At 36.2% G+C, this 26,256-nt stretch overlaps 1 protein-coding gene, 1 long non-coding RNA gene and 3 other non-coding genes across 5 annotated transcripts; 4 read left to right on the top strand and 1 right to left on the bottom strand.

Moving 5' to 3' along the window:
* The first annotated feature begins 1,056 nt into the window (after positions 1 to 1,056).
* LOC113715272 (small nucleolar RNA R71) lies at positions 1,057 to 1,163 on the top strand. The gene has a single exon (XR_003453908.1). It is a non-coding gene; the product is annotated as a small nucleolar RNA R71 (small nucleolar RNA).
* Positions 1,164 to 2,767: 1,604 nt separating this feature from the next.
* Positions 2,768 to 2,874, top strand: LOC113723277 (small nucleolar RNA R71). Its single transcript, XR_003456947.1, has one exon. It is a non-coding gene; the product is annotated as a small nucleolar RNA R71 (small nucleolar RNA).
* A 4,932-nt stretch (positions 2,875 to 7,806) lies between these two features.
* Positions 7,807 to 14,202, bottom strand: LOC113713896 (uncharacterized). Its single transcript, XM_072068586.1, has 7 exons — positions 13,489 to 14,202; positions 12,895 to 13,374; positions 11,559 to 12,491; positions 10,956 to 11,132; positions 10,737 to 10,771; positions 9,751 to 10,340; positions 7,807 to 8,012 (listed from the first exon to the last, which is right to left on the bottom strand). Exons 1-7 carry the CDS (start codon positions 14,200 to 14,202, stop codon positions 7,807 to 7,809), a joined length of 3,135 nt encoding a protein of 1,044 aa, XP_071924687.1.
* Positions 14,203 to 14,401: 199 nt separating this feature from the next.
* LOC113723279 (small nucleolar RNA R71) lies at positions 14,402 to 14,508 on the top strand. The gene has a single exon (XR_003456949.2). It is a non-coding gene; the product is annotated as a small nucleolar RNA R71 (small nucleolar RNA).
* A 6,452-nt stretch (positions 14,509 to 20,960) lies between these two features.
* LOC140015637 (uncharacterized) lies at positions 20,961 to 21,575 on the top strand. Its single transcript, XR_011822272.1, has 3 exons — positions 20,961 to 21,043; positions 21,147 to 21,259; positions 21,351 to 21,575. It is a non-coding gene; the product is annotated as an uncharacterized lncRNA (long non-coding RNA).
* The last annotated feature ends 4,681 nt before the right edge of the window (positions 21,576 to 26,256 follow it).

The raw sequence follows: 26,256 nt of genomic DNA, 5'->3' as shown, positions 1-26,256 counted from the left end.
TCCTTGAGAAATTTCGCATAAGACGGAATCTGCAAAATAGCATCGGCAAAAGGAATGTTAATGTGCAATTGTTTGAAAAGTTTAACAAATTTTTCAAAATCTTTATCAAACTTATTTTGCTTTAATCTTTGTGGAAATGGAACCGCAGGAGGTATTGGAATGGTAGCGGAAGATGATGGTTGATTTTCTCTTGATTTCTCCCGGCTATTTTCTTCCACTATCGCTTCTTGGTTCCTCTGCTTTTCTTCTTATTTTTCATTCTCATCTTTCTCAACTTCCATCACTGGAGGATCTTCTAATTGCTTACCACTACGAAGAGTAATGGCTTTGACATGCTCCTTAGGATTTACCTCCGTTTTGCTAGGTAATTCTCCTTGATTACGATTATTCAAAGAACTAACAATTTGACCAATTTGGACCTCTACATTCCTGTACATTGTAGTGAGTTGGTCCAATCTTCCTTCTACTCGCTCAAATCTGTCTGAAGTAACTTTTACGAGCTTTTCCACTGCCATTTCCCAATCAGGTTTAGTTTCAGCTTGTTGTTGCCTTGATTGAAATCCCGGTGGATTGGCTGGCCTTGGTTGATTTCCTTGATCCTTCCATCCAAAGTTTGGATGATTTTTCCACCCCGGATTGTAAGTACTCGAGTAGGGGTTATTTTGAGCATTACGATTGTAATTATTGACGAATTGTACCTGCTCAGAATCAACACACTTATTAGTATCATTTTCACCTCCACATATAGAACAACATGCTGCATGTGCATTAGATGAACTTGGACCAACTCCACCTTGTCTACTTAGCAACTTCATCACATTATTCATTTGAGCACTCAGCATATTGAGAGTGTCCATTTCTATCATACCTGCGTGACGTCTTGTATTACCTCTCTCATTGGCCCATTGGTAGTTATTTGCTGCCATTTCTTCTATCAAATTATGAGCTTCTTGGGGTGATTTACCCATTAAAGCTCCACCTGCAGCTGCATCGATTATAGTTTTAGTAGAAAAAACTAAACCATTATAGAAGGTTTGTATGATTAACCACTCCGGCAGTCCATGATGTGGACATTTCCGAAGCAAATGTCTAAACCTTTCCCATGCCTCATATAATGATTCACCTTCTAATTGATTAAAACTAGTGATATCCATTCTAAGCTTAGCAGTCTTACCTGGTGGAAAATACTTATTTAAGAATGTTCTTGATAAATCATCCCATCCGGTGAAAGTATTAGGAGCGTGAGAGTGTAGCCAAAGTTTGGCCTTATCTCTCAATGAAAATAGGAACAATCTTAGCCTTATAGCATTATCACTAACTCCATTCATTTTAATTGTATCACAAATTTCCAAGAATGTAGCTAAGTGTGTATTTGGATCTTCTACTGCATTACCTCCAAATTGAGATTGTTGAACTATTTGGATAAGTGATAGTTTAATCTCAAAGTTGTTAGTATTTACCGAAGGCCTTGCTATGCTCGTTTGAGATCCTTGTGTTCCCGGTAGAGCAAAATCTCGTAGAACTCGCCCATTTGCTTCGTTTTCTGCCATTTCTTCTTCAAATGGAAGCTCTATTAAGATTTCCTCTATTGGTTGCCAAATCCCTTGTTCCTCTTGCTGTAGTGTGCTCCTCCTTTGTCTATGTAGTGTCCTCTCAATTTCTGGATCGAAAAGTGCAACTTCTCGAGACGCCCGGTGCATACACTACAAATAAAAACAAGAGAAATTTTGCAGTTTAAATTCAACAACTTGAATAAAAACAATGAAAAATATCTAAATTAATAGAGATGATTAGGCCCTAATATTGCCGCTCCCCGGCAACAGATTTACAAGAGTAATAATGGCCAAATTTCCGTGGCATTGCAGACGTTACAGTGGAGTAAAAAATTCAAGAGGCTGATAATAAATTTCCATAGATGGCCAAATTTTCGTGGCATTGCAGACGTTAACATGGAGTAAAAAATTCAAGAGGCTGATAATAAATTTTCATAGAAACAACAGATTCGCAACAATGATTCTAGACCAGTTCAGTTCAATAACATCTGCTCCATCAAGCATATCAACTTAGAATTTCAAAACGGGAGAAATCTCTCTTGCCTGAAGAATTCAAGTTATAAAGCTCATGTTGAATTATTAATATATTAGTAATTCTCACCCGCACAGAGTAGCAATCACAACATACAAATTTCTCTTTGACATTTCACCAAACATCTTATATGCATTCACAAATTAATCACATTTAACTTAAACGCCTGGTCTTAAGTCTATTCCTAGATGTTTCACATGGCTATTAAGCATATTTTACCCGTAGACAATCAAAACTACAACCATTTCCTAGATGTTTCAACGGACATTTTCGGCCCCAAAATTGCACTAAAATCTTCAAATTCTTAGCCTTGATTACCCAAGAAAATCTTGACAAACAAAACAAATGAAATATAAATAAATTACAGCAATATAATCAAACGATTTCAAGAGAACATGATGATCTAACCTCGTCACTGCTATTTTTCATATGCTCTTTGGCTGGCTACCACCGTCGCTAATTCTTTTGTTGTGTCTGCATATGGCAGCACTCAAACCCAACCGAACGATGAGAAAGGATAGAGGGAAAGTGTGAACTAAAGATGAAAATTTTGAAGTGAGAAAATTTATTCAATTGTAACAAAGAAAAAGTGTGGACCAAAGTGGAAACCTTTGCCTGGGAATTCAATCGTATCATTGGAACTAAACCATTATAGAAGGTTTGTATGATTAACCACTCCGGCAGTCCATGATGTGGACATTTCCGAAGCAAATCTCTAAACCTTTCCCATTCCTCATATAATGATTCACCTTCTAATTGACTAAAACTAGTGATATCCATTCTAAGCTTAGCAGTCTTACCTGGTGAAAAATACTTATTTAAGAATGCTCTTGATAAATCATCCCATCCGGTGAAAGTATTAGGAGCGTGAGAGTGTAGCCAAAGTTTGGCCTTATCTCTCAATGAAAATGGGAACAATCTTAGCCTTATAGCATCATCACTAACTCCATTCATTTTAATTGTATCACAAATTTCCAAGAATGTAGCTAAGTGTGTATTAGGATCTTCTACTGCATTACCTCCAAATTGAGATTGTTGAACCATTTGGATAAGTGATGGTTTAATCTCAAAGTTGTTAGCATTTACCGAAGGCCTTGCTATGCTCGTTTGAGATTCTTGTGTTTCCGGTAGAGCAAAATCTCGTAGAACTCGCCCATTTGCTTCGTTTTCTGCCATTTCTTCTTCAAATGGAAGCTCTATTAAGATTTCCTCTATTGGTTGCCAAATCTCTTGTTCCTCTTGCTGTAGTGTGTTCCTCCTTTGTCTATGTAGTGTCCTCTCAATTTCTGGATCGAAAAGTGCAACTTCTCGAGACGCCCGGTGCATACACTACAAACAAAAACAAGAGAAATTTTGCAGTTTAAATTCAACAACTTGAATAAAAACAATGAAAAATATCTAAATTAATAGAGATGATTAGGCCCTAATATTACCGCTCCCCGGCAACGGCGCCAAAAACTTGACGGAATTTTTTTATATCAATGCAAGTTCAATTCCGATTTTACACCCGTTGGACTGCAAGTATACAGGTCGCAATTGTAGTACAAGATGTGTATCGGGTCGATCCCACGAGGAGCAATTAAAACAATTATTAGACACTAATTTACTCTATTATTTAGACTCACAATAAATTTGAGCAGAAAATTCAGAATTTAATTCAACTACAAAAATTCTTAAGTAGATAAATGCAATTTCACAATAGGAGTAGAATTCACTAAATATTAAGATCTAGGGATGTAGATTCCACATATAACACAAAAGATCTAAAACGAATGAATTTAACACTTGTTACTACTCTTGTTTGACCAAGGATTCATTTCCAACAATACCAAAACCACATTCTCATGATAATAATGGGTTAAAACAGATTAGTTTTTCCTAATCTCTTGGTAAATACTAAATCTGTTTTGTGCACACAGGAAATGCAGATTTCATCCACTTGAATGTATTTCTATTCTCATGAATATACTACTCAAGCTCTACTTATGTCATTCCATTATTGTTACCATTTCTCAATGAGTAAAAACAACTATAAACCTGCTATTGGTGATCAAACAACAACGAGTAATCCAACATACACAAGTAGATAGGTTAATACAAGATCTAACAAGTATAAATCACAATCACTTCATATCACTTGGCCATAAGTTTCATCTACTCCCTAGATAAAGGAAATTAGCTACTCATGAATGATGAAACACTCATAACTTCATTAATGTAAATCGTCATGAATTACAAATACAAAAAGAGTAAAGAAAGTCTTAGCTAAAATATGGTGAAGCCTTCCAAAAATCTCCTTTGTCTTGAACTTAGATGATTACAAGATGAAACCTCAATTGCCCCTTGCAAGTACCTAGCTAGAGAAACTATGTTTTCTTTTTAGTGAGAATACTAGCTACGTCTGGATCCCTAGACCTCCCTCAATGTCTCTGCATAAAAACTACTCAAAGGCTCCATTTTTCTAAGTCAAATTCTAACCTTTGATTCCCAAATCTCCACTTTGTTAGCATAGTCAAAAATCAATATTTTTTTACTTGAAAATAAGCCCCCTTTCTTGCCCTTTGGTCTTCTGAAGCATGTGCACCGAATTCCCTTGCAACTTATAGCTGGAAAGTAGTCTGAACACAAGAGAAATGGCTGAGCAAATTGCAGATTTTCGGCTACAAAACGCGCCTACACAAAACGCGGAATAAACTCGCGTTTTGTATACTCGCATTTTCACTCTGGCCTTATTTCAACTGCAATTTTCTCCATGATGAAGGCCGAACTGGCTTTTGTGCAAAACACAAAAGTTGTAACCCTTTGAGTTAGCTTTCCAATGCTATAAAAATCATCCAAATCGGAGTTGTGCAGCCTGAGATATGGTAGAAATACTATCACCTGGTCAAACCTTTTTTTCCAATTCCGACCACAGAGTGCAGCTTCTGTATTCCGACTTTTTGTCCATGAAAATGGCAGAATTGGATTTCGATGTCTTCATACGAATTGTAGGTCTCTTTCTTAGCTTTAAAATGGTATAAAGATCACCTCAATTCGAAAAGTGTAGCTCCAGATATGATCAAAATACCGAAGAGTGTCAAAACTGATTTGTATTGCATTTCCTCACTTGAACGTTTTTCACTTCATTCTTCTTGTTACCACTTGAATTCATCACCAAATTTCTATTTTTCATCTCATTTGACATCCTTTGGTGATTGAATCATCATTCTTGCATAAAAATGAAGTTTTTATCATTAAAATCACTAAAAATGCAATGTTATCCACTTTTACCAAAAATATATAATTTTACCAAAAACCTCTTTATTTTATTTATAAAACTAAATAATCAACTCAAAATTAACTAATAAAATGCACTTAAAAATACGTAAAATAAACTCTTATCAAATACCCCCACACTTGAATCATTGCTTGTCCTCAAGCAATATGAAATTCCAACCATCAATGATCCAAAGATTAAAAATACACATATGTAGCATTTCAACTTCATTTCCTTGAATCAAGGTAAACAACCCTTATGTGATCTTTCAATTAACCTCAAGTACTCATAATATCAAGCAAAGAAGAGTCAAGTATACCATAATTTTACTAATTCAACTCAATTTCTCATTTTTACCCAATTTTACAAGCAAGTAACTCATATAGTCAATAAAGATGCTAACTAATCTCATGATCAACTTCTTTTTTCTTAAATAAGGATTTATTTTCTTTTATTTTATTATTTTTTTTTGTTTTATATATTTTAAGAGTTAAATACTACTTAAGTTGTGAAAAATACCTTTTGACGCGAAGATCCATATTTTTAGATGAAAATCACCGGTTACTCAATATTTCACATACTCAAGTTGCTTTTCATACTCTTAATTCAAGTACCGTTTTACGCGAAAGTCGACATTTGTAGATGACGACTCCCGGTTACTAAGTACAAGAACCATTGGAGTAGAATAATTTTTTTTTATGAAACAAAAAATATATATATATATATATAGAGAAAGAAATAATAAAATTCCCTCTAAAAAGCAATCATGAGAAGAGAGTAACACTTATTGACCATATTAATTCCTTAACTTGTAAAATCAAATAAAAAGAAGAAATTTAATCAAATATGCAAAATTTAGGCATAATTTTCTCTACTTTACTAGATATACTTTCCTACAAATGTAAAAATTATAATCACATAATAATCATTTCCAAGTTAACTGAGAAAAGAAGTTTCAAAACCACATATATCTATTTCAAAAAGGATAAGTGACAAAATTTTATTTGTTTATTTATAATTATATATATATATATATATAAGTATAAGGCTTTGGAAAAATTTTGACAGAGTTTCCCCTTAAAAGTGGACTAAACTCCCTGCCAGCAAACCATAAGAAACAAAATTGAAGCATCAGAAATATTTCCAACCTCAAACACAACTAAAATCACAAGTACCACACATTTCTTCCCCCACACTTAGAATACACATTGTCCTCAATGTGTAGGGAAAGAAAAGAAAAGAAACAAAAGAAAGGAACAAGTGACTCCCCAAGTGATATGGCTGCGGTCCAGTTGAATCATGAGCCATCGACCGCTCAACCATCTACAGTCAACGATCTACTAGTTACTGCCGCAAGTTCCAATATTCAAAATAAGGAATGTAAGTTAACATTTTTCAAACAAAAGATAAAAATAACACGCAAACAAGCAAACAAAAGAAAAGCCAGCCAAAGGGCAGCCTCAATCATCCTCTTCATCGTCATCTTCATCATCATCGACGGGAGGTGGATGTAAGCCTAGATGATGTTCAATGTGGTCCAGGCGAGTATCTAGTAGGGCTAAATGATGGTCGATGTCGTCCAAGCGAACAAAAAGCCGCTGCCAATTGGTTTGTGGCAGAAGAGGAGGTGGTGCTGCAGTAGATGGTCCAGCTTCATCCCGACCATGTCTAGCCTTCTGTCTCCGCTCCTGAACAGGGCGTGGAATGTCCCTCGTGCCAATACCAAGGCGGCGAAAAGTAGTGATAGTCATCTCAGCACGTGGTGGAACATACTCCCGCAGCATGCCTTCCAAGCGAACCTCAAAACGGGGGAAGATTAAAGTCAGTAGACGAGGAAATGAAAGTTTGAAGGAAGTTGTCTTACGCCTCGCTGTAGACCTAATGTGGCTGATGATGATGTTCGGCAATGAAATTCGAGTATACGGGGAAGTTCGGTTGTGGAACATGTAATCAAGGAAGTAAATATCGCTCTTGCGAACCTCCGTTTGCCCCGTCTTCTTTGGGATGACATTGTGAGCCATCATGTAAATGATAAGCCGATGACAAGGTTCGAAGACATTTGCCAAAATGGTCTCCTTCCTTGTAGAGCGAAAAGGTTGGCACTCAAGACCAAACCTGGCCATGGCCAGCGAGGGATCCCACCTCCTATTCAGGGGAACAAACTCCTTCTTCAAATCTACCGGACGGCCGGCATCCATACACCCCAAAATAGCGGCCAAATCTTGACATGACAAGGTGATTCGTCTTCCACGTACCCAGGACTCAACTATTTCTCCACTATGACGCGCCTTACTCTCAATGTTAGCGTAAAACTCGCGCACCAAGTCGGGGTAGTAATAGTTTGGTAGGGTGAGAATCGGCGCCCATCCCAGCTGAGCAAAAGCCTCTGAGATGTTATACATCATCTCAACTGTTGGGTTGACATGCATCTCAAACAAGAACTCCAAGTTAGCATGCTCCTCATGCTATTCTTGATTCCTGCGATTATTGAACCTAGCACCGTCAAATACCGATCTACCCGCTCCACGGGAGGTGCCCTCGCCAGGCTGTCGGTTAACTGGTGGAGGAAAAGGTGAATTCTCCTCCTCAGTCACCTCCATCTCCTCGTTAACCTCCCTCTCCTCACTATTAGAGGATGAAAGTACCGCTCTTCTTCCCCTTGGCATAGTACCTAAAAGAAAATGTTGCAATTAACCACATGTATTTAGACACAATGCACAATTTGGCAATGAATATCCTAAAATGATCCAAATAATCTCTAATGTGTCCTTGCAAGTGATAATTCGTCCAATAACTAATGTAAAAGACCGAATCAAGAAGAGCCATAATTTATGCCAAAAATTGCTCAAAATCACCAATTGAAACAAGATATTGAATAATTATAACCCAATCAGTGAAATTAGCAACAATTATGATTATAATTATTTAAACTTAACGATAAAAATATGCTTTTAGCTATAATCATGTTTAAGGAAAAATTAAACCAATTAACTCACCAAATCAACCAAATTACTCACTTTACACAATGCACATGCTCAAACATCATCAACTAACCATTCTTAACCATAATTAAACATCACCAATGGCTCAAAAACATCCTAACTTCATTTTCCGATTTCCTTCAAATATAGCAATTATGAATTAATAAAGCAATAATGACCAATAAATTGCTACATTTAAACTCATAAACATACTTAAAAAATCTCAATAAGCATGAATAAATTAAAAAATAGTCAAATACATCATCAAATTTTCGACATTAAAAGATGCCAGATAGCTCAGGATAAAAAAATATGACTTTCAAAAATCAAAAGACTTGATGAAAAAACTTACCTCAATCACGTAGAAGGATGTTTGGTGATGCTAAAAATGCAAAAAGCCCTATGAAACAACCTCCGATTGACCTCCAGTTGAAGAAATTAGAGTTGAAGAACCCTAACCTTCAATCCTTCAAAAACTGAATTTGAGGTGTTTTTCTTGGATTTTAATTAGTTAAAAAGGTTGTATGAAGCTCAAAAGGTGTTGGGTGATGATTTCTAGCAAGATTATGGAGTAAAAATGAAGATTTGTGAGTTGGGTAGAAAGGGAGGAAAAACGCGCCTGAAAAATGGAGAAGAGAAGAAGAAATGAAGCTGAAATCGCGTTTCTGGAGGTTATATTCGGACACATAAAACGCGACTAGAAACGCGCCTTCAACTCGCATTTTCTAAGTCGCGTTTCCTGCACAAATCTTGCAGGAATGAAAACGCGACTATGTTGGAAAACGCGACAATGAGTCGCGTTTCTAAAGTCGCGTTTTTGAATCTTGATCCAGGCTTGAAAACGCGATTTATCTGATAAACGCGACTCTATGTCGCGTTTTTAAGCGCGTTTTCTTCATTGTGGTTGCAGAATTTGAAATGCGTTTTGATGAAAACGCGACAAAGAAGCGCGTTTTTATGCTAGGCGCGTTTTCTTCTGCAATTTTTTTTTGCAGAAAATGAACTTTAAAAAATTACCATTGGTACCCCAATCACTCAAAATGCATCATGGATCATTTGTTTGCAAAACTTATCAATGTGCGCACATGTAAAATGATAAAAACATGCATTTTACCCCTTTTCGACGGATCAAATACACCTTTAACGCAAATGAAGGGGTTGAGTGGATTGATCAAAGTTCGCCTTTTTTTTCCTCAAATGGTCATTCTTGCTTCCAATTGTCAACCCTACAATACAAAAACAACAACTTAACTTAAACACTTATTCAAACCACAAAATCATACCAAATTAACACATATAACATAAACATTGGGTTGCCTCCCAATTAGCGCTCTTGTTTATAGTCGTTGGCTCGACTCACATATTAGGGTTCTTAAATTGAAGAGGGCTCGCCCAAAAGACATATAAGCCCCTTGGGTACGATTTCACCTGCCAAGTAGGGTTTCAATCGTTGTCCATTGACCTTAAACCTTTCATTTCTTGAATTTGCCACTTCAACCACTCCATAGGGAAATACTTGAGTGACTTCAAATGATCCAGACCACCTTGACTTCAATTTTCCTGGAAATAACCTCAGGCGTGAATTGAATAAAAGTACTTTTTGCCCTACCTGAAATTGTTTAGGAATAATGTGCTTGTCATGCCAATATTTGATCTTTTCTTTATAAATTTTGGCATTTTCGTATGCATGTAACCGGTGTTTCTCCAATTCACTCAACTCAAGTAATCTCCTTCCACCTGCAAGATTAAAATCCATATTAATTGCTTTAATAGCCCAATAAGCTTTATGTTCAATCTTTACAGGTAAGTGACAAGATTTTCCATAGACTAAACGATACGGCGACATCCCTAAGGGAGTCTTAAATGCCGTTCGGTAAGCCCATAGTGTATCATCTAGCTTTGTAGCCCAATCCTTGCGTGATTTATTCACAGTTTTCTCCAAAATGAGCTTTATCTCACGATTAGCTAGCTCCGCTTGTCCATTGGCTTGAGGATGGTACGGGAGTGATGTCTTGTGCCTACAGCCATATTTAAACAATAAGGAATCCAGTTGTTTGTTACAAAAATGTTTTCCTTCATCACTTATTATGGCTTTGTATACCAAATCTACTGAAAATATTCTTTTTAAGAAATCTAAGTACAATCTTAGAGTCATTAGTAGGTGAAGCAATTGCTTCTACCCATTTAGAAACATAATCCACTGCTACTAAGATGTACTTATTATTAAAAGAACTAGGAAATGGTCCCATAAAGTCTATACCCCATGTATCAAATAATTCAACTTCTAAGAAGGTAGTTAGGGGCATTTCATTCTTTCGAGATATATTTCCAGTTCTTTGGCATGCATCACAACTTTTAACATATTCCCGAACATCTCGATACATAGTTGGCCAATAAAACCCTGATTGCCATACCTTTGCCACAGTTTTTGAAGTGCTAAAATGACCACCTGTTTCAAGGTTATGACAATGATATAAAATATTATGTACCTCATTTTCGGGAATACATCTACATACCATACCATCGGCACAATGTTTATACAGCAATGGTTCCTCCCAAAAGTAACTTTTGACATCATGTAAGAATTTCTTCTTTTGATGGTAATTAAATCCCCTTGGAATCTCTCCACTTACCAAAAAATTAGCAATATCAGCATACCATGGAGAATTGATAATTGCTAGGACAAACTCATCCTGAAAATTCTCTTGAATAAGAACTTGATCCTTGACTGGAATATATTCTAGGCGTGATAGATGATCTGCTACTAGATTCTCCGTTCCCTTTTTGTCTTTTATCTCCACATCAAATTCCTGCAATAAAAGAATCCACCGAATTAATCTTGGTTTTGCATCTTTTTTATGTAACAAATATTTAAGAGCCGCATGGTCCGTATATATAATAACTTTAGATCCTACTAAATAAGATCTAAATTTATCCAAAGCATATATTACTGCCAATAGCTCTTTTTCTGTAGTTGCATAATTGAGTTGTGCCTCATTTAGCAACTTGCTAGCATAGTAAATGACGTGCAACCGTCCTTCTTTCTTTTGTCCCAAAACTGCTCCAACCGCATAATCACTTGCATCACACATCAATTCAAATGGTAGTGACCAATCGGGCGAAGTTATAATTGGGGCCGAAATCAATTCCTTCTTCAACCTTTCAAATGCAACCAAACAATTGTCATCAAATTGAAAAGGGGTATCTTTACATAATAAATCATATAATGGCTTTACTATTTTAGAAAAATCTTTAATAAAACGTCTATAAAAGCCAGCATGTCCTAAAAAACTCCTTATCCCCTTGACATTGCTTGGGGGTGGTAATTTTTCGATAACTTCTATTTTGGCATTATCCACCTCAATTCCCTTGGAAGAAATCTTGTGCCCTAAGACAATTCCTTCTTTTACCATAAAATGGCATTTCTCCCAATTCAATACAAGATTTGTTTCCTCGCATCTCTGCAAAATCAATTCTAAATTATGAAGACAATGGTCAAAAGATAAACCATACACAGAAAAATCATCCATAAATATCTCCATAATTTTCTCAATATAATCAGAAAAAATAGCCATCATGTATCGTTGAAAAGTTGCAGGAGCATTGCATAAACCAAATGGCATTCTTCTAAAGGCAAAAGTGCCATAAGGACATGTAAATGTAGTCTTCTCTTGATCCTCTGGAGCTATAGCTATTTGATTATATCCTGAAAAATCATCAAGAAAGCAGTAAAATTCATATCCAGCTATTCGCTCCAATAATTGATCAAGAAATGGTAGGGGAAAATGATCTTTTCTTGTTACCGTATTTAACTTATGATAATCAATACACACTCTCCACCCTACCACAAGTCTAGATGGAATTAATTCATCATTTTTACCCACGATTGTAGTCATTCCACCTTTCTTTGGTACCACATGAATTGGACTAATCCAAACACTATCGGAGATAGGAAAAACTATACCTGCATCAAGCCACTTAAGAATTTCATTTCTTACCACCTCTTTCATGTTTGGATTGAGTTTTCTTTGTGTTTCCACCACTGGTTTGCAACCGTTCTCCAATAAAATTCGATGCATGCATATAGAAGGACTTATACCTTTAATGTCTGAAATTGTCCATCCAATTGCCTTCTTACGCCTTCTTAGAACTCTTAACAATTTTGCACACTGCTCATCATCAAGGTCAGCACTAACAATTACAGGTAAAGTGCTATTTTCTCCAAGAAATTCATACCTTAGATGAGTTGGAAGTGGCTTAAGCTCTAACCTTGGAGCTTCAATTTCTGAAGGTTGTGAAAACCCTTTTCCTTGGCCAAGACTTTCATACAAATTACCCCTTTTATAAGGTGCTTGAAAATCCAAGTACTTGGCCAATTCTTCAATTTCTTCACAAATATCTTCTTACTTACCTAAACTCATTAAATAATACTCAAGAGGATCTAAGTCAAAGTTGACTTGACTCATCTCTTGGGTTAGTTTATTAATTGTGCCAATAGAATAAGCATGATCGATAAAAGAAGGGTATTTTTTTTATTTCATTCAAATTAAATTCTACATCTTCTTCACCTACTTGAAACTTAAGCTTGCCATTTTTGACATCAATAATAGTACCTGCAATGGCTAGAAATGGTCTACCTTGAATAATTGGCATAGATATATCTTCTTCCATATCTAATACCACAAAATCCACTGGAATGATAAATTTTTGAACTTTTATCAATACATTCTCCAACACTCCCAATGGATATCTAATAGACCGATCCGCTAGTTGCAAAGTAATATTAGTGCGTTTAAACTCATGCAAACCCAATTGTCTAGCCACCGTTAAAGGTATTAATGATACACTAGCACCAAGATCACACAATGCCTTAGAAAAATCAACGTTACTTATGGTGCAAGGTATAGAAAAACTCCCCGGATCTTTCAATTTCGGTGGTAGCTTATTTTGAATAATTGCACTACATTCCTCCGTTAATGCTATTGTTTCGCAGTCTTCCAACTTTCTTTTTCTAGTCATGATTTCCTTGAGAAATTTCGCATAAGACGGAATCTGCAAAATAGCATCGGCAAAAGGAATGTTAATGTGCAATTGTTTGAAAAGTTTAACAAATTTTTCAAAATCTTTATCAAACTTATTTTGCTTTAATCTTTGTGGAAATGGAACTGCAGGAGGTATTGGAATGGTAGCGGAAGATGATGGTTGATTTTCTCTTGATTTCTCCCGGCTATTTTCTTCCACTATCGCTTCTTGGTTCCTCTGCTTTTCTTCTTGTTTTTCATTCTCATCTTTCTCAACTTCCATCACTGGAGGATCTTCTAATTGCTTACCACTACGAAGAGTAATGGCTTTGACATGCTCCTTAGGATTTACCTCCGTTTTGTTAGGTAATTCTCCTTGATTACGATTATTCAAAAAACTAACAATTTGACCAATTTGGACCTCTACATTCCTGTACATTGTAGTGAGTTGGTCCAATCTTCCTTCTACTCGCTCAAATCTGTCTGAAGTAACTTTTGCGAGCTTTTCCACTGCCATTTCCCAACCAGGTTTAGTTTCAGCTTGTTGTTGCCTTGATTGAAATCCCGGTGGATTGGCTGGCCTTGGTTGATTTTCTTGATCCTTCCATTCAAAGTTTGGATGATTTCTCCACCCCGGATTGTAAGTACTCGAGTAGGGGTTATTTTGAGCATTACGATTGTAATTATTGACGAATTGTACCTGCTCAGAATCAACACACTTATTAGTATCATGTTCACCTCCACATATAGAACAACATGCTGCATGTGCATTAGATGAACTTGGACCAACTCCACATTGTCTACTTAGCAACTTCATCACATTATTTATTTGAGCACTCAGCATATTGAGAGTGTCCATTTCTATCATACTTGCGTGACGTCTTGTATTACCTCTCTCATTGGCCCATTGGTAGTTATTTGCTGCCATTTCTTCTATCAAATTATGAGTTTCTTGGGGTGATTTACCCATTAAAGCTCCACCTGCAGCTGCATCGATTATAGTTTTAGTAGAAAAAACTAAACCATTATAGAAGGTTTGTATGATTAACCACTCCGGCAGTCCATGATGTGGACATTTCCGAAGCAAATCTCTAAACCTTTCCCATTCCTCATATAATGATTCACCTTCTAATTGACTAAAACTAGTGATATCCATTCTAAGCTTAGCAGTCTTACCTGGTGAAAAATACTTATTGAAGAATGCTCTTGATAAATCATCCCATCCGGTGAAAGTATTAGGAGCGTGAGAGTGTAGCCAAAGTTTGGCCTTATCTCTCAATGAAAATGGGAACAATCTTAGCCTTATAGCATCATCACTAACTCCATTCATTTTAATTGTATCACAAATTTCCAAGAATGTAGCTAAGTGTGTATTAGGATCTTCTACAGCATTACCTCCAAATTGAGATTGTTGAACCATTTGGATAAGTGATGGTTTAATCTCAAAGTTGTTAGCATTTACCGAAGGCCTTGCTATACTCGTTTGAGATCCTTGTGTTCCCGGTAGAGCAAAATCTCGTAGAACTCACCCATTTGCTTCGTTTTCTGCCATTTCTTCTTCAAATGGAAGCTCTATTAAGATTTCCTCTATTGGTTGCCAAATCTCTTGTTCCTCTTGCTGTAGTGTGTTCCTCCTTTGTCTATGTAGTGTCCTCTCAATTTCTGGATCGAAAAGTGCAACTTCTCGGGACGCCCGGTGCATACACTACAAATAAAAACAAGAGAAATTTTGCAGTTTAAATTCAACAACTTGAATAAAAATAATGAAAAATATCTAAATTAATAGAGATGATTAGGCCCTAATATTGCCGCTCCCCGGTAACGGCGCCAAAAACTTGACGGAATTTTTTTATTTCTCTATATATATATATTGTTTCTAAAAAAAAAAAAAGAGTTATTCTACTCCAATGGTTCTTGTACTTTGTAACCGGGAGTTTTCATCTTCAAATGTCGACTTTCGCGTAAAACGGTACTTGAATTAAGAGTATGAAAAGCAACTTGAGTATGTGAAATATTGAATAACCGGTGATCTTTATCTAAAAATGTCGATCTTCGCGTCAAAAGGTATTTTTCAAAACTTAAGTAGTATTTAACTCTTAAAATATATAAAACAAAAAATATATATTTAAAAATAAAAAAAAAAAAATAAATCCCTCTTTAAGAAAAATAAAGAAGTTGATCATGAGATTAGTTAGCATCTTTATTGACTATATGAGTTGCTTGCTTGTAAAATTGGATAAAAATGAGAAACTGAGTTGAATTAGTAAAATTATGGTATACTTGGCTCTTCTTTGCTTGATATTATGAGTACTCGAGGTTAATTGAAAGATCACACAAGGGTTATTTACCTTGATTCAAGGAAATGAAGTTGAAATGCTACATATGTGTATTTTTAATCTTTGGATCATTAATGGTTGAAATTTCATATTGCTTGAGGACAAGCAATGATTCAAGTGTGGGGGTATTTGATAAGAGTTTATTTTACGCATTTTTAAGTGCATTTTATTAGTTAATTTTGAGTTGATTATTTAGTTTTATAAATAAAATAAAGAGGTTTTTGGTAAAATTATATATTTTTGGTAAAAATGGATAATATTGCATTTTTAGTTATTTTAATGGTAAAAACTTCATTTTTATGCAAAAATGATGATTCAATCACCAAAGGATGTCAAATGAGATGAAAAATAGAAATTTGGTGATGAATTCAAGTGGTAACAAGAAAAATGAAGTGAAAAACGTTCAAGTGAGGAAATGCAATACAATCAGTTTTGACACTTTTTGGTTTTTTGATCATATCTGGAGTTACACTTATTGGATTGAGGTGATATTTATACCATTTTAAAGCTAAGAAAGATACCTACAATTCGTATGAAGACATCGAAATCCAATTCTGCCATTTTCATGGACAAAAAGTCGGAATACAGAAGCTGCACTCTGTGGTCGGAATTGGAAACAGAGGTTTGACCAGGTGATAGTATTTCGACTATATCTCAGGCTGTACAACTCCGATTTGGATGATTTTTATAGCATTGGAAAGCTAACTCAAAGGGCTACAACTTTTGTGTTTTGCACAAAAGCCAATTCGGTCTTCATCATGGAGAAAATCGCAGTTTAAATAAGGCCAGAGTGAAAATGCGAGTATACAAAACGCGAGTTTATGCCGCGTTTTGTGTAGGCGCGTTTTGTAGCCGAAAATCTGCAATTTGCTCAGCCATTCCTCTTGTGTTCAGACTACTTTCCAGCTATAAGTTGCAAGGGAATTCGGTGCACATGCTTCAGAAGACCAAAGGGCAAGAAAGGGGGCTTATTTTCAAGTCAAAAATATTGGTTTTTGACTATGCTAACAAAGTGGAGATTTGGGAATCAAATGTTAGAATTTGACTTGGAAAAATAGAGCCTTTGAGTAGTTTTTATGCAGAGACATTGAGGGAGGTCTAGGGATCCAGACGTAGCTAGTATTCTCACTAAAAAGAAAACATAGTCTCTCTAGCTAGGTACTTGCAAGAGGCAATTGAGGTTTCATCTTGTAATCATCTAAGTTCAAGACAAAGGAGATTTTTGGAAGGCTTCACCATATTTTGGCTAAGACTTTCTTTACTCTTTTTGTATTTGTAATTCATGACGATTTACATTAATGAAGTTATGAGTGTTTCATCATTGATGAGTACCTAATTTCCTTTATCTAGGAAGTAGATGAAACTTATGGCCAAGTGATATGAAGTGATTGTGATTTATACTTGTTAGATCTTGTATTAACCTATCTACTTGTGTATGTTGGATTACTCGTTGTTGTTTGATCACCAATAGCAGGTTTATAGTTGTTTTTACTCATTGAGGAATGGTAACAATAATGGAATGACATAAGTAGAGCTTGAGTAGTATATTCATGAGAATAGAAATACATTCCAGTGGATGAAATCTACATTTCCTGTGTGCACAAAACAGATTTAGTATTTACCAAAAGATTAGGAAAAACTAATCTGTTTTAACCCATTATTATCATGAGAATGTGATTTTGGTATTGTTGGAAATGAATCCTTGGTCAAACAAGAGTAGTAAGAAGTGTTAAATTCATTCGTTTTAGATCTTTTGTGTTATATGTGGAATCTACATCCCTAAATCTTAATATTTAGTGAATTCTACTCCTATTGTGAAATTGCATTTATCTAGTTAAGAATTTTTGTAGTTGAATTAAATTCTGAATTTTCTGCTCAAATTTATTGTGAGTCTAAATAATAGAGTAAATTAGTGTCTAATAATTGTTTTAATTGCTCCTCGTGGGATCGACCCGATACACATCTTGTACTACAATTGCGACCTGTATACTTGCAGTCCAACGGGTGTAAAATCGGAATTGAACTCGCATTGATATAAAAAAATTCCGTCAAGTTTTTTATTTGATAAGTGTTTATTTTACGTATTTTTAAGTGCATTTTATTAGTTAATTTTGAGTTGATTATTTAGTTTTATAAATAAAATAAAGAGGTTTTTGGTAAAATTATATATTTTTGGTAAAAATGGATAATATTGCATTTTTAGTGATTTTAATGGTAAAAACTTCATTTTTATGCAAGAATGATGATTCAATCACCAAAGGATGTCAAATGAAATGAAAAATAGGAATTTGGTGATGAATTCAAGTGGTAACAAGAAGAATGAAGTGAAAAACGTTCAAGTGAGGAAATGCAATACAAATCAGTTTTGACACTCTTCGGTATTTTGATCATATCTGGAGCTACACTTATCGGATTGAGGTGATATTTATACCATTTTAAAGCTAAGAAAGCGACCTACAATTCGTATGAAGACATCGAAATCCAATTCTGCCATTTTCATGGACAAAAAGTTGGAATACAGAAGCTGCACTCTGTGGTCGGAATTGGAAATAGAGGTTTGACCAGGTGATAGTATTTCGACCATATCTTAGGCTGTAAAACTCCGATTTGGATGGTTTTTATAGTATTGGAAATCTAACTTAAAGGGCTACAACTTTTGTGTTTTGCACAAAAGCCAGTTCGATCTTTATCATGGAGAAAATCGCAGTTGAAATAAGGTCAGAGTGAAAAAGCGAGTATACAAAACGCGAGTTTATTCCGCGTTTTGTGTAGGCGCGTTTTGTAACTGAAAATCTGCAATTTGCTCAGCCATTCCTCTTGTGTTCAGACTACTTTTCAGCTATAAGTTACAAGGGAATTCGGTGCACATGCTTCAGAAGACCAAAGGGCAAGAAAGGGGGCTTAATTTCAAGTAAAAAAATATTGGTTTTTGACTATGCTAACAAAGTGGAGATTTGGGAATCAAAGGTTAGAATTTGACTTGGAAAAATGGAGCCTTTGAGTAGTTTTTATGCAGAGACATTGAGGGAGGTCTAGGGATCCAGACTATGTCTATGCATAGTCTCACTAAAAAGAAAACATAGTCTCCCTCAATGTCTATGCATAGGGATCCAGACTATGTTTTCTTTTTAGTGAGAATACTAGCTACGTTTGGATCCCTAGACCTCCCTCAATGTCCCTGCATAAAAACTACTCAAAGGCTCCATTTTTCCAAGTTAAATTCTAACCTTTGATTCCCAAATCTCCACTTTGTTAGCATAGTCAAAAACCAATATTTTTTGACTTGAAAATAAGCCCCCTTTCTTGCCCTTTGGTCTTCTGAAGCATGTGCACCGAATTCCCTTACAACTTATAGCTGGAAAGTAGTCTGAACACAAGAGGAATGGCTGAGCAAAATGCAGATTTTCGGCTACAAAACGCGCCTACACAAAACGCGGCATAAACTCGCGTTTTCACTCTGGCCTTATTTCAACTGCGATTTTCTCCATGATGAAGACCGAACTGGCTTTTGTGCAAAACACAAAAGTTGTAGCCCTTTGAGTTAGCTTTCCAATGCTATAAAAATCATCCAAATTAGAGTTGTGCAGCCTGAGATATGGTTGAAATACTATCACCTGGTCAAACCTATGTTTCCAATTCCGACCACAGAGTGCAGCTTCTGTATTCCGACTTTTTGTCCATGAAAATGGTAGAATTGGATTTTGATGTCTTCATACGAATTGTAGGTCTCTTTCTTAGCTTTAAAATGGTATAAATATCATCTCAATCCGATAAGTGTAGCTCCAGATATGATCAAAATACCGAAGAGTGTCAAAACTGATTTGTATTGCATTTCCTCACTTGAACGTTTTTCACTTCATTCTTCTTGTTACCACTTGAATTCATCACCAAATTTCTATTTTTCATCTCATTTGACATCCTTTGGTGATTGAATCATCATTCTTGCATAAAAATGAAGTTTTTATCATTAAAATCACTAAAAATGCAATATTATCCACGTTTACCAAAAATATATAATTTTACCAAAAACCTCTTTATTTTATTTATAAAACTAAATAATCAACTCAAAATTAACTAATAAAATGCACTTAAAAATACGTAAAATAAACTCTTATCATCTGTGTTGCAGAAGCAATTCTTATTACCATCCTATGATACATGTAGATTTTGTAGAATCACATCTTCCCTCTTCTTCAGTCAGGAAAGGAGAGAAAATTCATAGAACAGTTTCCAAATGTAAGCAGTTAAGATTTCGGAAATAAGAGGGATCACTAAAAGGGAGATGATATTTCAAATACTAAACCAACCTAATAATATCAAGGAGCAGGACATAAAGATCAATGTATATTCATTTCTGGTTTGAGCAAAGCCTGGACAGAGCAAGTTGTAGCATCTTGTTGATCGAAAATTGTTCCTCTGTTCATTGTTGGATGGAAGACAGACCGATAAATACATGATGTCATATTTTAGCTGCATTCTAAGGACTCGAGAGAAAGTGATTAATTTAATTTTAAACTATCAACAAATGTGGGATGCTTACAGTCCAATAAATGAAAAAACTTGTTCTTTTATCTCCATATAATTCTGGAAAAAAACCTGTTGTCATCCAATTAAGATACACAAAGAAATTAATAGAATGATTAAGTGATCATTTTATATTTGCTATTTTGAAGAAAATAAAAAAAAGGCGTGTGTAACAGGTGCCCTAATAAAAGTGGTTTTATGTGATAGTTTCTTTAAAAAATAAATTAAAATTAAACATGGACAATGTTGAAATAAAAGAGTACAAATAAATATGAACGTACGTATTCATACGATAGTTTTGGTGTAAATTAAGTTCACTAACGGATGTTCATTGAGTGCCTATCGTTATAAGTTTGCACTACTTGAAAGAGTTGTGATCATGTGAACAACTATATTTCGTTAAAAACTTACATGCCACCCTGCTTCAATGACGTTTAAATCTGAATCGCAAGAGCCTCCTATAATCCAAAGCTGAGATGAGCTAAATTCATTGGGTTTCTGTCAACTTGGGGCTCTTATATATTCATGGTTGCCTTCGCTCCATAATACTTTTCTTCTCGAACTACTGCAGCTACAGACTAAAAAATCCCACACGAGACAGAAAAGTTTAGGGAAAAATTGAAAAAAGAGAAAATGAGCGGAAGAACAAGAACATTGTTTCAAATTGGCCCTCAAACATTAAGCATGTTTCTCATTGACAAAGGTGTTGGCTTATTTCCAGCAGTTAAATCTTCAGTACGGATAATGCATTTGTATGGGCATTAATGTGGGCATGCAATCCTTCATTAATCCAAAGTCATGTACAAAACACTAGCTTGTTAGGAGACGAAAAGTATTCAGGTACATTTTTCCTTCTTCACGCCTAAGTTTTATGTTATTTATTTGCTATGATTATGTGTTGTTGTGGCCTTTTTTTAATACAAATTTTGTGATGGTTTTGTAGTGAATGAACCAGATTTCAGCCAAGACCATTAAGGAATTTTATTCTTGAGAGAGTACAAATGTTTTTGCACGTCTTTGCTCAAAGCTTTTAGGATGATTTAAGTTTCTTCGAAGGTAGTTTAATGCATTTTGATTGTAAATCTGAACATAATCTCCTTAGTTTGCAATTTCTGGTGTTTACTTGTTTTAATGTGAATAATTTCAGCTTGCTTGGAAAAAAGTTTGGTGATCAAATTTCAGATATTGTTAGCATCCAAGTGCTCTTGGGTTTGTAAACCAGAAATTTCAATCCAAACTGAAGCTTTTGATAGTGATATCAGAGCCCTTGATGCTGGTGATCAAATTCTCAAATCAAGTTACTAGCCTTTTGATTGCTTCAGATTTCTGAAGCCAAAGTCTTTGTGCTCTAAATTTAGTTCTTGGCCATGTAATCTTGTCATGCTTAGATAGCTATATCTAGTGTCCTGCCAGCTTAATTTTGATGCGTAAGTATCAATTATTAAAAGCTAGTAAATGATACCTATATCTCAGGTTGCTATTTTTGTTAGTGGTTAAACATTCAAACTACATGCATGAACCTGGACAAGCAATAGAGACATAAGCCGATGTAAGCATCAAATGATTGATTTTCCTTATGATGATATGCTCTGATTCTCTGCCGGCTGTTGCTGCAAGTGCGGTTCATTATAATTAGGCTGGAATTCCGATAGTTAAGGCCTTAGGTGGAAGAACACGTTGCATGGAAACTTTAAATCCAGCATTGCATTCCAATGTAAGGAGGTGAAATCCTATTTTCTAGTGACTCGTTGGCCAATTTGAATTAGATGGACCTTTGTTGAATTAGGCAACGAATCCAGTATGTAAACTTTCTTTTTAACAAAGTCAACTAGTGTGCAATACTAATGTTGATTATCTTCATTTATTGGCACAAATATCTGCAAGAACATGTATAGTTTAGGAAGCCAATTTCTTAATAAAAATTAGTTTAAAACCCAAGAAAAATGCATAAATTTTAAACATTATTTAATGAACCTTCTCACACATCTCAATGTTTCCTCCATATCTATCGGCGTCAAAATATATTGAAGTAGTTGTAAGGTCAGGTTCGGCATTTTGTAATTTGCACTGCAAAATTTTACCAAAATTATAAAATTTTCAAAAACATATGAAGTCCGGATATCAATACTCTATTCAAATGTAAATATTCAACCTAAGTAACAAAATAAATGATAGCTAAACAAACGAAATATGAGTTCCATTGATTGTGTTTAAAATACATATTCTGTTAATGGTTAGTATATATGAAAGTGTATTTTCCATTTGTAGAAAAATCATATGCATTTTATATCTACTAACGAATAAATTACCGATGTTTTGAACAAATAAAACCTAAACTCATGGTGTGATATGCATATAGTTGCTCATATTTATAGTTATGCCATCATCCTTTCTTCCCATTTGTTTTCTTCCCATTTTCTTTGGGATAAAACACTTTTACAGTAGTTTAATTTATTTTAGACTCGGTTTGGGATTATTTATTTAAATTTTTATTACTTGCTTATGTAATCAAAATTGTGCAAAATTGATTTTATTAGAAATTACAGTGGTAAATTAATAAATTAAAATTAAGTTTCGGGTCATTCGAGTTGACTCGTCAACCCACCAACATGAAATTTTTGGATTCGGGTCAGATATCTAGACCTATTTCGGGTTGGCAGGTCAAGTTCGGATCAGCGGGTTTTCTATTATACCCGATCTCAACCTGACACACCAATATGATTTGGACGCGATTGCCACCCCTAACTATATTGGTAAAAAAAATAATATATCTTACAAATTATTCCAATTTATTTAGAAAATGTTACTAATTTCATTACAAATTATGAAATGTAATCATGGTTTACTAATTTTTTACTAAACATAAATACTGCATACAAAAGGATTATTTTGCACTGTTACTAATCCCCCCACACCTAGATGATACTTGTCCTCAAGCATTTCGAAACTCAGAAGTACAACCAAGAGAGCAAAGATCATGTAGTAATCTATACTAACACAAACATTTCAGATCCCTGACAATGTTGCCAAAATTAGAACACGCCGAACAGGTGGTAGTTCAAAGAAAATATATGAATACTAGGAACGCTCAAATCAACATCACGGAATGCCATTACCATAGGCTTGCACATTTATCACATCTCCACCACTCAAAATTGAACTAAACACATAAATCAAAGGGGTTTTAATAGGGTTGTAATGGGGTTTCGGGTGAAAGGCGGGTTAAGAAGGTGTAGATAGGGGGTAAAGTGTCAAGAGAATGTCCGAAACTCACCAATAACCACAGTGCCCTACCGGAGGGGTTCCACAAACAAGGCAGTTTTCATTTGCTGTACACACTGTACAAGTGTCCCCAATTTTTTCTCTTTCTCTCTCTTTTTTTTTTTTTTTTTGGAGAGAACTGCTCGCAAGGCATGGGCACGCCTTGTAGCCCATAGTCCTCTGGTCACGAGGTCTCTTCAGGATTTTTTTTTTTTTTGAGGGAGAAAGTCCTGTAAGGCGCGGGCACGCCCTGTAAGCCAAAGTCCTCTGGTCAGTGGCCTTTTTCCAATTCCTCCCTTTTTTTACAAGGATAACATCATACAGCTCCTAATCTAACAGCACTTGCAACCCCAAATTTGTTTGCTTTGCACAAATGATGGATTTCAGACATCCCTTGACATCACAGGGATAAACAAGAAAGTTTAAAGAGGTCTCGGGTTAACAAATACGGATAACAACCAAAAGCGAAGGATAAAGCTCAAATTGGTTCACTATTAGGAAACAAGGTGAATGCATGATTTTCTTTCGAAAGCTCAAAGAGGTCAAATCCTAAATGCCCTTATCATTTTAAATGCATCTAGTTCAATAGGATGTGGTCTTGACATGTACAAAATAGCAAGTTCTAGAATGTTCATACCATGTGCGATACCCACTCAATCAAACAAGAATAGAGCAAACAAGGATAATATGCTCATGTAAGGCTCAAAAGCTCCCAAAAGTTTTAAAAATGGGTCAATTCCAGCATATTCAACATTCAACGACATTGCCAAGGGAAGCAAAATGTACAACTAGCATATCCGACCACATACCCACTCACTTTAATTATATCATTTATCACAGCAACATGCCCCAACACTAACAAGCATAGAAATAACCAAAAAACCGACTAACTACAATGTTTTTTCATTTTTTCTTTTCTTCCTTTTTTTCATTTTTTTTTTATATAAAGCAAAAAGAACTAATGAAAAAGAGAAAGGAAAAAAAACTAATGGGAGTCACTAATGGAAGTCACTCCCCCCACACCTAAGACCTACATTGCCCTCAATGTAGAAGAGACCAATAAGGTATGAGGAGGAAAGAAGAGAAACTTCCCTGACCACCGGGGAGGAAAAACGAGACACTAAGGCGGAGGGGGGTGAGGCGGGGTGAAACCAATGTGAGCGAAGAAGGCCGCCTGATTCTCTGCCTGAATGCGGGCGAAGACCTGGAACGCCATAAGACGGCCATCTATCCTCGACACCTGGGTGTGGAGCTCATCAACAGAATCTTGGAGCTCCTGGTAGCGGGGATCCCCAGTAGGAGGAGGATGAGAGGAGGACGGACCCGCCTGATCCGGATGGGGTGGCGAGTCAGTGGAGGGTGCAGTGGTAGGCACCAGAGGCCGCGGCCCGTCCTCACCAGGGGGCGTAAACTGATAGACATCGCCCACTTTGAAAATAACCCCCATCCGCTCCAAACTGCGCAAATCCAGTGGCTCAATCTCTCGAGTTAGGGCGAAATTGTGCTCCTTGTCGAGGTCTAGTAAACCCAATCGAATGGCCAAGTGGGTAATGAGTGAACCCAGAATGATCGGTTTACTGTGCTTTTGAATGACTGATTGCATTTGAGTGGCTACCCAACATCCAAAATTAACCTTGACGTTGTTGTGCATGCACCAAAGGAAATAAAATTCTGCTTTGGTAAGGGTGCCGGAGGAATCCTTCCGCCCCGAGAAATTGTGAGCCAAGAACCTGTGGATGACCTTTAAGACCGGATCCTTCAGTTGAGAGGCCTTGGACTGACTCGGATTATAAACTTGCCGATCCGTGGACCACTCCCTCCAGATGTCAATGTATTCAGTTTTGAACGGCCTGGTGTAGTCACAAGCACTATTGATAGACGCTCCGGATGCAATGGTATCCTCACTGACAAACCCCAAAGTCAGATTAAATTCATTGATGGAAAAATATACTGTGTGCCTTTTAATCTAAATTGAATAATTTCCGGCTCATCCAAAGTGATGTATTCATTCCTAATAAACTCAAAAGAGCAGTAGAATTCACAGAAAAGCTCCTCAAATGTGGGGTAGTTAATGATCAGATACTTTTTCCAACCTATTGCCAAGAACAACTGCTCAACTTCCCGTGCAATTCGCAGATGGTCTAGGGTAGGGGCATGGAAGCACTTACAAGGGGCAAAAGGTCGATGCACCAAGGTGTTAAACCGGTCCTGTTGGGCCCTTGTAAGATTAGTGATCGGTTCCCCCCATTCCCCAGGAGACATGGTGCTCTTATTCAGACCCAAACGGGACCGAATGGGGGGTTGAACCGGCGCTCGTCTCTTACAGGGTTGGGAGCCAGACGGCCCAACAGTGGTTGCCTTTTTAGGAGGCATTCAGGGACCACAGATAGAGTGAATCAGCTCAGAGATAGCCAACCAACCACCAAAAGCAGATAGGGGACCACAGTTAACAAAAATTACTGAATATTGCGCAGCTCAATAGCAAAGGGGGCACAAACACCCCACCGAACAACGACAAGGCAGCCAACACAAAAGGTCTCCCACTGGTGTCACGTGGCCGACAATAATAAAGAAAACAGTTCCAACATCGCACAAATTGCAATGATAGTTGATAATAGTCAACAATTAGTGAGACACGGACCACAAATAACAACTAACAGATTCACCAAAGCCCACAAACGTCCCCCAATACAGATAGTCAATGAAAAGCAGATATAATCTCCATTCAGACAATTAATCAAATAGCCCCACACAAAGCAAAATTTCAACAATAAAAACTCCAATACCTCAGT

This window comes from Coffea arabica, chromosome 10c (genome assembly GCF_036785885.1).
Source record: "Coffea arabica cultivar ET-39 chromosome 10c, Coffea Arabica ET-39 HiFi, whole genome shotgun sequence".
In the NCBI taxonomy this organism is placed as follows: Eukaryota; Viridiplantae; Streptophyta; class Magnoliopsida; order Gentianales; family Rubiaceae; genus Coffea; species Coffea arabica.
The sequence above is the reverse complement of the archived record's forward strand: the minus strand, read 5'-3'. Positions and strand labels throughout refer to the sequence as shown.

Coding starts and splice junctions, on each gene's coding strand:
- LOC113713896 (XM_072068586.1), bottom strand. CDS start 14,202: ATGGACACTCTCAATATGCTGAGTGCTCAAATAAATAATGTGATGAAG. Junction 12,492..12,894: donor ATGGCAAGCTTAAGTTTCAA/GTAGGTGAAGAA, acceptor GATGATGAGCAG/TGTGCAAAATTGTTAAGAGT. Junction 10,341..10,736: donor CTTCAAAAACTGTGGCAAAG/GTATGGCAATCA, acceptor ATATGGCTGTAG/GCACAAGACATCACTCCCGT.